We start from the raw sequence: 12,169 nt of genomic DNA, 5'->3' as shown, positions 1-12,169 counted from the left end.
TTCCTGCTGGCTTACAAGGTGGCAAATAGATTAAAGGTAACTTTTGCTCCGAGGAGGGGTGTGTGCGGAAAACCTGGTATTCATTTTAATAATAAGTGCCTCGATATAATTGTTCGCATACACCTTCATGGTAGGTAGCTGTGGCAAGAACTTATGAAGGAAATACTCAAAATCCACGGTTCTAGGGAGACCCTCTTTCTATATATTGATTCAGGTATGTATTGAACTGAATTATTAAAATACGTCGGTCAGATATGCAATGTAACCAAGCTAATGTTGCTGTAGAATCCTCATTCTGAATCCTCAGCTGGAGTTACACTGATTTACGCCAACTGAGAATCTGGCTCCTTAATTTTGCGATTGTCTGATTTATGTGTGTTTTATATTCCCAAGCTGAATGTTTCATTAACAGGATTTTTGGCAGGGTACACACATACCATAAAGATGGGTGTGTTAGAAATACCTAGATAAGATTTACAGTAATGTTGACTATTTCTGTCAATGTCACAAGGGTGGGAGATAAAGCAACTTACTCGTATTTTTTTTCCCCCCATCGTCCTGTGTAATGTCTTTGGATGTATTTTAACTCCTGTGCTGCACCCTGTATACAGTTCACGTGTAGATTTCAAAGAAAAAGGCAAAGGGGAATGAGTTAGTGTTCCATTGGTTGGAATGATGCCTCAGATCTAAACAGAAATGAAAATAGTTTTAAAAGGAGCAGGAAAGTAAATGTCCTTTTGATCATAAAAAATGGGCTTGAGCATATAGGGTTGTGACTGCGGTGCCCATGAAGCCCAAACATTCAGCCACGCTGGGTTGAAAGTAGTGGTTGAAACTCAAATGCTTGGGAACTGAATCCTTGTGGTTTAGGGAATGAGCCAAGCTTATGAGGAGGTTAGAGAAGAGCTTCTCCTACAAGCAGGTTAGTCCATAATTGCCCACTTTGGGGTCCTTCCATCTTTCTCTGAAGCACCTGGTACTGGCCAGTGTTGCAGACTGCGCCAGCTGGGATAGCTGGCGCAGTCTGGGATCTGCTACAGGAACTGCTACGTTCTTGTGCACAGCAGGCTTCCCTGGCCTCCTCTTGTTGAGGCCTCCTGGGTCTTCGGAACATTGCCTGCCAGTCAAGTGCTGCTCCACCTGGAAAGGGAGTGAAACCTTCCAGTTTAGTTCACTTGTTATCAGAACATAAGAACGGCCATACTGGGTCAGACCAAAGGTCCATCTAGCCCAGTATCCTGTCTTCCGACAGCGGCCAATTCAGGAGCCCCAGAGGGAATGAACAGAACAGCTAATCATCAAGTGATCCATTCCCTGTCGCTCATTCCCAGCTTCTTGCAAACAGAGGCTAGGGATACCATTCCTGCCCATCCTGGCTAATAACCATTGATTAACCTATCCTCCATGAATGTATCTAGTTCTTTTTTGAACCCTGTATAGTCTTGGCCTTCACAACATCCTCTGGCAAGGAGTTCCACAGGTTAACTGTGCGTTGTGTGAAGAAATACTTCCTTTTGTTTGTTTTAAACCTGCTGCCTATTAATTTCATTGGGTGCCCCTTAGTTCTTGTGTTATGAGAAGGAGTAAAAAACACTTCCTTATATACTTTCTCTACAACAGTCATGATTTTATAGATCTCTATCATATTCTCCGCCCCGCCCCCCAGCCTTAGTTGTCTCTTTTCCAAGCTGATGTCCCAGTCTACCCAGGGATATGCCCTTAGTAGTTCTCTGCAGGAAAAGCTAGCGTATTTGGCCCCAGCTCCAGAGTTTAACTCTGGTGTTTTTGTTTTCTTAACTCATAAGAAACCCTGCTGCTCTGGGATGAATTCTTCTTGCAGCTTTTCCTTGCGCCATCTCAGGCTCAAGCATACTTCAAAGGGAAGCTGCGCTCTGGCTTACGTGCTTGAGTGATTGTCTCCAAGCAGCAGGGAGATCCTGTTTGCTCAGAGCTACCGGCGCTCAGAGGGCTACTGAAGCAGGTACTCAGCTAGCATCAATCAGCATTGCTCTATTGACTTCAGTGGAGCTACACTACCTTCCCCCATTTATTGGAAGAAGGGGTGGGGTAAGGGGCTGCGGGAGGGAGTGTTTGTTGTCATTGGTCAGGAGAAGAAAATAGTTCTGTGGGGTATAAAAAGCTGGTCCAGTTCCCACCAGCCAGGGGGAAGCGTTCAACCTGCCAGGAAAGTGCTCTGACAACAATGTGTGGGATGAAAGGCTCCCAAGAGCAATGGTGTTTGTTCAGGGCTCCTCTTTTCCCCTTTGTACTTTCTCCTGCAGCACTGTGAGTCCCTACCATAAGCAGCTGCTGAAGCCAATGCTTCTGCATGCTCTGATGGGGGAGTCGCTGGCTGTGCTACAGCCAAAGGGGGATGGATGGCTTCCTTCCAGCACTCTGCCATCAAGGACGTTATTAAATCCCAGCCTTGAAAATCTTCAGAGGAACTGGACTGAAAGCTAACAAACATTTGCAGATGCCCTAAAAATGAGAGCGCTGCCTAACTTACTGGCCTCTGCCTGTGGGGAGCTTTCTCTCCTTCATCACCCCCAAACTGCATGATTGGGGGAGCATTGCCTTCAAATGGACATTTCCTCCGAGGGCCAATCCAATGCAAATGCAGCATCTGCCTAGGAAAACTAGAAGAGAAAATCTATAACAGGTCATCTCCTAAAGCCTGGGAGGAGAGCCTCAGGTTCAGCCAAAGATGTGAGAAGAGAATCTTCTTTATTTCAACGCACGTTGCAACAGCATTTTCTCTAGTAGTAAATATGGTACGCTGTTTGACTCTGCATGTAAATTTATAACCCACAACCACTTGCCTGAAAAAGGCCCACCCATCCCTTTTCTGATGTCACAGGTTTTATGTACAAAGCAGACAGGACACCACTTGACTTTTTTTTTTTTTTTTTTTTTTTTTGTTTTTTTTTTTTTTTAAAGGAAACAGCACCCCCCCTGTCTTTTTTTTTTTTTTTTTTTTTTCAGGTCATGCATTCAGATTCCAGTGTTGGTAGGAAGAAAATTCTGGCTTTGAGTTCTGGCTTGGATTTGGAACAGACAGGAGAAAATTCTGTGTTGAGTGAATGCAGCTGCTGGAGATGCACAGGTGTAAAGCCAGTGCAGACAATGGGTCACGATTGCTGGTCATTTGTGGCCATAATTGCACATTAGGTGGTTTAGTGCAATACATAAACGTTGCATATATTGTTCTCTTTTCCAAAGAATGGTATGTTGGCTGGGATTGCAAATGTATCAAAAGGACTTAAGCACCCATATTCCATGGAAATTCAACGGGAGTGGAATATCTTAGTCCCATACAATCTTTTAAAAATCCCAGTAGTTGTCACTTGGGCTGTTTGCTGCCTCATTTCATTCATCTTTCAAGAATCAGCAAAATCCAGACCCTTGGAATATGGCTATTCATGAGGTAGAATCTGCAATATTTTATTAATCATCCACGTTTCTCATTTATACAGAATTTCTACAAAACAGTCATCCCAAGAGAAAACAACGATCACTTGAAAGGGAAGAACAGGCTTACGAGCTAGTGAGATGAGAGAGAACCACCTCCAAACAAAGATGTAATGAGCCACATTTTCAAACACAGATGCCTAAAGTTAAGCTCCAAAATCCCTATTTAGGCATCTAGATGGGTTAGAAAAAGTTGGTCCATGTGTACTATGGAGAATACGCTAACAATGATCATTTTCTCGTGCTACCAAAACACATAGGGTGAGATCCTGGCTTCACTGAAGTCATGGGAGTTTTGCCACTCACTTCATTAGGGCCAAGATTTCACCCATCTTTAAGTCAGAATATCTTACATATGTACAGTATGAATCCCTACAGCTTAAATTCTAAGTGACAAATCCATCACCCAACCAAGTAGCAATAATACCTGGGCCCTATATAGTCCTCTTTATCCACAGATCTCAAAGCACTTTACAAAGGAGGGTATCATTACCCACCTTTGACAAATAAGGAAACTGAGGTTCAGACAGCCACAATGACACACCCCTGCTCATACAGCCAGTCGGTGGCAGACCTGGGAAAAGAAACAAACTCTCTTGATGCCCAGTCCTGCGTCCTAGTCACTGGACTATGCAGCCTACCAGGTAAAGATGTTCGCTTTCTAGTGTGGCTGTTACTGGCTTTGAGAGGCTATGGGGGTCAGGAAGCGTGGCCCAGGGTTTAAGTTTTGTGTTTTGAGGGGAGGGGGGATTTAGTGGAGGAGGGGAAGAGGTTAATGAAACCTAATACAATTGTTTGGAGTTCTAGTTCAGTTAAAGTTTTATTTTTTAAACTCCAGCCTCCCAGTGATATTTACCAAACAAGCACAGCAGCATTGTGCTAATGCATGAGAAGCAGAAAGTGAAACTGACAGGGATCGCTTCATGCCCCCACAGAAATCCCAAAGTAAACCAGGATAAACAGTGAAAAGTAAATTTAATTTGAAACATTTCAGTTTATCTAGGGGTACTATTGGGAAAAGGGATGTGATCTGTCCCCTAACATGGTATCTTTCTGTACTGTCCAGGGCAGATCATGCAGTTGTAAATGAACAGGAATGGATTTTAACAAAGTAACAGTATTCTCAATAGTTCTGTCACTTTCCCAGTGTTCGACTGGCAGGTTAAAACAGTAGCTTCCCCAGGAGAGGTAAACAATAATAGCAATTATTGATATCTCCGGTAGAGGATTAGCCAATTTGTTTGTCAGACCAAAATGAGAGAGAGTGATGACATTCTTTATTTTCTTTATTCGGGTCCTTCTGTGCTTGTGAAATTAGTCCCTATTCCCAGCTCCCCTCTGTAATAGTTCAGAATATTTTGCCTTCAGTGTAGCAAATAGATTATCTGTGCTGGATAGCTGAAGTGCTCCAAACCAAGGCCTACTAAAGCCCCTCTGTGATTGCTAGCAATGATCACTGGTAACAGAGTTTGATTAAAACAATCAATATATTCTAAGGCCTCTGTTGGAAAATTAAAAATGTTAATTAGCAATTTATTATAGCAGAATTAATTATATTGTTTAGGGAACAGAGATGGATTGTCCCTGGGCTGTTTGCTTGTAAACTGTGGAAATAATGGACACTGCAGGCTAAAATCTTCAAAACAAACCAACCTGCCATTGTTTTGGCTTCCAGAACTGTCTGCATTGCACCTTGGGATCATGCAGGACAGAACATCTGTAAGTAGCTGCAGGAACCCGGGCGCCTTTTGTTTGCAGCTGAACCTGGACAGCTTGCTGCTTTTAGAATCTCTACTCGCCAGCAGCTAATTACAGAAGGGATTAAAGAAAAAACGAAGGAAACTGTAAAAAAGAGCAAGGCGTCACTCTAAAACTGCACGTTGATGGACGCAAGTGTTGAAAAGAAAAGACACCATACGTGGAAAGGCTGAACAAATGCCATTATGCTATTTAGCAATGTGTCCGAGCCAATCAATGCCGTATTCTGAGTTTTTCATCATCTCCAACTGCAGGATCTGACAAATAGGGCTTTAGGGCTGTTTCTGAGGTCCTCATTATAATCTTTCCATAGATTTGTTCCCTTAACTTTTCCCTTGCCTCAATCCTTTCCCCTCCACTTCAGTAAAAGGCTCTTTTATACTGCAAGTAAGTTGATTAGGGATAGTTCCTCATAGGGTAAAATTCCCCCTGTGCGGAAGGCCAGCATGTAGATTTTCTGCTGGCTCTTAGCACAGAGGTGAATAATAGCATTAGTGATTTAGTCAGTTATTATTTACGATAATAAGCCAACTTCAGCACTGAAGATGCACTGGAGTGGAACTAGCCCATAGGCTATTGGGTCTAAAGAATTCCCCTCTCCACCATCTTGTTTCCTCTTCATTAAGCACAGCACAGGGGCCTCCCAGAATTCACAGGTTGGAGTCTCTGATCGCATCTCCTGCCAGCACAGGTTAGTTAGAGCTCTTCCCATGCATTTTTGTTATTACTAGAGAGAGTGCAGGTGAGCAGGTTTCAAATGCTGTTGGAATTCCTTGGACATTGATGCCAGTTCCTGCCTATAGTTATATACAGACTGCAAGTCCTGGCTGTTCCTCAGCAACTCATTATTCTTGTGGGCTTCATAATGAAACTGGGAGTTTTTCATCTCATACCTAGAAAAGAGAAGGAGCAGTACTGGACAGGCTCTGAGAAGGGAATAATAATAAAAGCCACAGGGGGCAGGCACCACAAAAATGGTTCTTTCCCAAACATGCCTTGTCCTCTGGACTCTTCCTTCTATCCCCAAATCTTCCAAGCTCTGATCTCAGCTGAGCCAGTGTGGAAGTCATGAAAAAGTAGCATTACCTTTGTATTTGTGACTCTCTGCCCAACACACAAACCTATCTGATGCCTGGACCAAAAAAAGATCTAACCGCAACCCCAAATATCTGTGTGCAGAGAATCTGGCCTCTCCAGCCCCCTACCTTTCTCTCCTGGATGCCCTAAGACTTCCTGGTGTGATGCATAAGGTACTCTGTGGCATCATCCCAGCTGGTGATCAGACAGAGCCATACATGACAGTGGGTTAAAGGAAGTTCATTAAGTCTACAGGCAGCCTCAATGTGCTACAACCCTGCCTTGGGCGGGGCCCAATTTAGAAGGATGTTATAGAACCCTCATAGGAGACAGGACACAAGTCACTAACTGACATGCAGGACCAAGTGACCCTCACTCTGGGAAACTCTTTAAGAGGCTCAATAATAAAATACCCCCCACTATCTATCCAGGTACTGATAAGGCCCTCATGGCTGAGATCCTGGAGTATTTCCCCTTACATTAAAAACAACAATACACTCTCTCCTGCTTTACAGAACCAAGCCTGGACTTTACTCTTTAGCACACTGATTTCCTCCTCCCATGAGCCCCCCCCCCCCCCCGCTATTTCTCACAGAGTATAGAAGGAGATGGCTACTTCCATGACTGTTAGCATCATCAATGCTTCAGAATCACAGGTTTGTTAGCTTGTGCTCCCTCTGCTGGTTGAATAGCTGCTCCTATATTTTCAGAACCCAGCACCAATCTGCACCCACAAAATCTGTGTGCATGCACAAATCAATTTTGGCTCACAGTACTGGGCCCTGCAGAGGTCAAGGTTTAAAACCTTAGTCCTGAGGCGATTGGCTTGATTTTAGATGACAGAGTGAAGTATTTTGGAAGCACTATAGTGAATTGCGAAGTTATTTCTCCACCAGACTGTATATGTAGTAGCAGCCAAGGAGTTTTAAGCTGACCTGGGTCCAAGCACCCTTTCTCGTTTGGAAAAATCCAGCATGCAGTCTGGCCACTCGGGCTACTCACAAGGTTGAGGATTTTCACTTACCACTTTGGTTTTGGACCCCGAGTTCGCTCCAATTCTTGCTGCCTCTTTAGTTCTAATAACCATTCCTCCTCCACACGCAGGCGCTCCAGCCTGAGACGAGCCAGCTCCTTCTGATATGGGGACATTTCTATCAGGGACCTCCCAACAGCACCTTCTGCAAGAGTCTGCAAAAACCTGATCGATCAACAAGAACAAGCTCTTGCATTTCTATAACATCTCTTAGCTGGGGAATTCAAAGCATTTTACAAACTGTGGCCCAAAGTGACTAGTGAGTTTAGTTGCTACAATTTTTGAATGCCCAAATGGCTTTTCAAAGGGCAGGTGCTCAGTATTTTCTGAAAATCTGGCCCCTTTAAGGTGGCTCAAGCTGGGCATCCAAAAATCACTGGACCGTTCCAGCTCCCCCTACTCCCAAACACGTGTGATTTTCCAGATAAAGGGGTAGGGGACAGCCGGCTGTTTCTGGTGAAGGGGAGTTTGAAGAAGGGAGTGCTGGAAGACTGACATCCCTACTGGGACAGAGTTAAAGGTGTGTTGTGTTCCATGCTGTTTGTTCTAGCAGGGAGGTGTGTATCTGAGTGAAGAAGTAAAAAATGTTAGAAGCTTTAACTTTTCATTTTCAGGGTTTTGTGTAAGTCTGTTGTGTATAAAGCAAGCTTGACTCACACACACTGTACGGTTTTTATGTACTAATAAAGCTCTAAAGTACAAGACATCACGAGAGAATGACTGCCATATAATGTAGGTAAACATCCACTAACCGCTTCTCTTAAAACAACAGTTAGCACCTCCAATGACATTGGGGACAGTAGGGCTGACACGCAAGGCCCACAGGCTGATGTCTGGAAGATGTCAGCTTAGCCATACTAGGCCACAGGCTTAAAAAATGCTTGACATAGGTAAGTGACCAAAGAATGACCCTATGCCACAAGATTATGGGAAAAGATGTACCAATGGGTGGTATTGTGAAAAATTAACCTTAAGAGTAATTTTTGACTACAAGATACCCAGTAGTCACATTGTTCTAACATGGCCCCTAACTACAGGGTGCACTATGTGCATCACTGCTAATGGGAATAAAAGGAACTACAAACAACCTATGAAAAATGGGGGACCCCAATATTCTTGGGGGACACAATACAAATAAGGAAAAAGAGGGTGGACACCTTCATCCACATGCACAGAGCGTAGGTGTAGTCAGAATCAGAGGGCTCCCAGACTGGGTAAAATGAGTTCCCTACAGGAAAACTGCATCAGGAATCATCCCTCTATTGATGATCAATTGGCAAGACATCCATCAGACCCTAAGAATATCATTAAGGATGTGAGTATGACTATATTTCTAACTTGTGCATAGGTCTTTATAAAATGTTTATATACATGGGTAATCATAACTAACTGTCACTTTAATAAAACTTGTAAAACAGACTAGCCCTTGTACTTGTGAATGCCTGTGTGGTCCCTACCCTGGGTCTTTATGTGTACCTAGAGGCTCTAAATCTGAAGCAAGTAGCAGAGGTGACTTTTGCTCTTTTGAGCTTGAAATTGTAGCCACCAGAGCTGGACCCACAGTGGTGTAATACAACATTACTAAATTCACTTTAAATCATAGAATATCAGGGTTGGAAGGGACCTCAGGAGGTCATCTAGTCCAACCCCCTGCTCAAAGCAGGACCAAGCCCCAGACAGATTTTTGCCCCAGATTCCTAAATTGCTCCCTTGAGGAATGAACTCACAACCCTGGGTTTAGCAGGCCAATGCTCAAACCACTGAGCTATCCCTCCTCTCACATGATAAATTGACACCTGAAAGATCAATCATTACCCACCAATCCTGAGGGTAGAATAGACCTGCCCTGATACTTATAAACATCACTGATTTCATCACTTCAAGAGTAACAAAACTTCTAATGGAGTCAAAACTAGCCCTAAACATAATTAAGGCACTCAGAACGCACGCATTCTATCAGACACAAATACTTTACCCCAACCTCTCTACAGGCTACAGAGGTGATGTTACATTAAAAGCTACTGTAAAATTCTGACTTCGGGTTGGTTGGTTTGTTTTAAACTATACGCTCCTCGGACTGATCCAAAATCCATTTTAAATCAAATGGAAAGACTCCCAGTGGTTTTGGATCAAGCCCTAAGGTAACAAATTAAAAAACAAATTACAATATAGCCTGGGAATATAATGTACTTTCTTGTGTGTGTTACACTATTTGGACAAACCAGTGTGTAACATGGTCCAAAGTTACATCTGATAGTTATCTAGTAACATGTTCTGGACTCACACTGACAGAAGAACTCGTGGAAAGCGTGAATCTCCGCACAAGCCTTTTCTTACCGTTCATTAATCTCCTGAGCGGTTGGGGAGGATACAGCAGTGGAGGGCAGACTGTAAGGGCTCCAAGAATAGCTCAGTGTTCCCCTTGTATTCATCCTGGCTGGAGTACAGGACCTGGCAGCCAGGGCTCCTGGTTTGTATATTCTGGATCGTGATTGTCTGGTTGAAGCGGTTTTCTTTCTGCTGTACCTAGACCTGCCAAAGTGCGGTGGAGGCTGGGCACAGGCATTTGCCTTAGCAGAATTTGGTCTCCAGATGGGTCTAGGTGACTGTGAGCGAGATCTTAGCCACCGGGTTCTTTTGGGAGCCGGAGAGAATGAACGGGATCGGTTGGTCCCAGAACGATCAAGGGAGAGGGACCTTTCAGGAGAGCGATCCTGCACTGGGATTTTAGGAGGCAACAATGACCTGACTCCAATCACATGAGGAGCACCAAGCTTCACTGGGAAACACTCTGTATGTGCAAGATCCAGTGACGGCACATAGTTCCGACTTGCAATCTCACTCCCCAGGAGCCCTGGCACACGGTTGATGGGTGATGTGGAGAATGTCGGAAGGCCTAAGCTTGTTAATGCTGGATACTCTCCCAGTGGTTTGACCAGATGTCTTGGGTTCAGAAACCACTCTGACTCTGCAGATTGCTTTGGTGAATCTCCAATGTCTGCCTCTGCATAGGTCCCATTATGAATTCTTGGCCACGTAGAATTAAAGGTGCTCGAGTTGACTGTAGTGCTAGAATCTATGGCATAATCTTGATGAGGGTCAAAACTCAGACTTGAGGCCAAGCTGTCCACCTGAACTTTAAGTTTCCGCAAACTTTCTTCTAAGTCATCAATGCTGGGACTCTCCTCTATATATGGAGACAAGCTAGTTTCTAGGTGGGAAAAAATGCATTTATTTAGGAAATATTATTAATTATTCTTGTAGACTGCTCTACATTATCAGTATCTATTGTTAGCACAGTGCAGAAATAACTGATCATATAGGTACTTCTGTCAAAGGATCTCACTGCACTTTACAAACTAAGCTTCACAGCCCCACAGGGATAGAAGAATTATTCTGTATGTTATAAGTATTGTGGCACACAGCTCTACCGTTAAGGAGTGGATGTTATACAATGTGTTATAAATAAGCCAGACAGGGATAAGTATTGGACATATGAGAACTGACCATAGAAAAATCTGGATGAGATGTAGTCATTTTGAGGATAACTATTGGTAGTTTGGGATTATTCTCATTTTAAAGCACAATCTCTATCATAATAATAGTAGCAGAGAATATGGCCCAATAATTTTACATCTCTTAGGGATTTGCATTCCAAAGGATCTCAAAGCACTTCATATGCTATGGGACAAATCTTGCAAACACTAACTACTGACTATAGCGTTTACTACTGTGAGTGGGGCCATGATCTCCATGGGAGTACTTATAGTAGCAAGCACTAGGTCCAGTAGTAAGCATTTGCAGGATCAGGTCCTATACACATACAGCACTGATGAAATATAGCCAAGTTTGAGTCTGCCCTAGAGAATCTAGGTTTGTCAGTTCTGATATTTAGACCACAATCCACACCCCTCCTTCCTGTAAAAAAACCACCACCATTCTCCTAGATGCAAAATACAGACGACACTAAGTGACTTAACACTTAATGCAATTTTTAAATCCTTTGGTAAAATATATTTGCTCTCATTTTGGATTAAAAAGATCTATATTTTGTATGTTTATGATAAATATCCTTTGAACATGAGTCTTCTATAGCTTAAATAAAGTGGTCCTTATCCTGATCTCATTCACACTGGTTGGCTCCATTGGCTTCAAAGCACTTATTCCTGATTTACACTAACTTGAAACCTGAATAGGGCCCAGAGTCTTTTCCAAATGATAAGCTCTACTACTTAAAAACAGAGCATCCACTGTCAAAGCGGTGACTTTATCATGATTTATATTATATCCTACCAGTTTGTTTTTTAAATAATGAAGTTCCTTCCCAGTTGCTGTGCAGTGTCTGGCTCTTTTCCGGTCCTTTGAGGCTCAGATGGTGAGTAGTAGTAGTTTTCTGGGTGCTGCTAAGGAATTTGTTTGGCTTCTCTCTTTAAAGAAAAAACAAAACATTTTAGTGTTGAGTGTTTTTATTAAATTTAATAACAGGTTGTGTGTGTGTTTGTGTTACTCTTGAAACTGGTGGGAAGTGTCCACTGTAGTCTAAATATGCATTACATATGCAATACATCTGTTAGTCTTTAAGGTGCCACAGGACTCTTTGTTTCTTTTTACAGATCCAGACTAACACAGCTACCCCTCTGATAAATATGCATAGTAGTCTATATTCAGATGTGAACTATGTTTAACACAGGCTCTGGCAATCAGGGCCGGCTCCAGGCACCAGCTTGTCAAGCAGGTGCTTGGGGCGGCCACTCCAGAGAGGGGCAGCAGGTCCAGCTGTTCGGCGGCAATTCGGTGGACGGTCCCTCACTCCACTCCAGAAGGACCTCC

The 12,169-nt window shown here is 43.3% G+C and overlaps 1 protein-coding gene across 1 annotated transcript in view; it reads right to left on the bottom strand.

The window, feature by feature from the left end:
* Positions 1 to 5,956: 5,956 nt before the first annotated feature.
* Positions 5,957 to 12,169, bottom strand: part of LOC112107770 — a 7,911-nt gene continuing 1,698 nt past the window's right edge. The window contains exons 2-5 of the mRNA XM_029913566.1: positions 11,633 to 11,766; positions 9,866 to 10,550; positions 7,331 to 7,504; positions 5,957 to 6,122 (exon numbers count right to left, since the gene is read on the bottom strand). Coding sequence (XP_029769426.1) covers positions 5,957 to 6,122; positions 7,331 to 7,504; positions 9,866 to 10,550; positions 11,633 to 11,766 — 1,159 coding nt within the window. The remainder of the gene's footprint in view (positions 6,123 to 7,330; positions 7,505 to 9,865; positions 10,551 to 11,632; positions 11,767 to 12,169) is intronic.

Source organism: Terrapene carolina, unplaced genomic scaffold (assembly GCF_002925995.2).
Source record: "Terrapene carolina triunguis isolate 2854851 unplaced genomic scaffold, T_m_triunguis-2.0 Scaffold714, whole genome shotgun sequence".
In the NCBI taxonomy this organism is placed as follows: Eukaryota; Metazoa; Chordata; order Testudines; family Emydidae; genus Terrapene; species Terrapene triunguis.
This window is presented reverse-complemented; position numbering and strand designations above follow the sequence as displayed.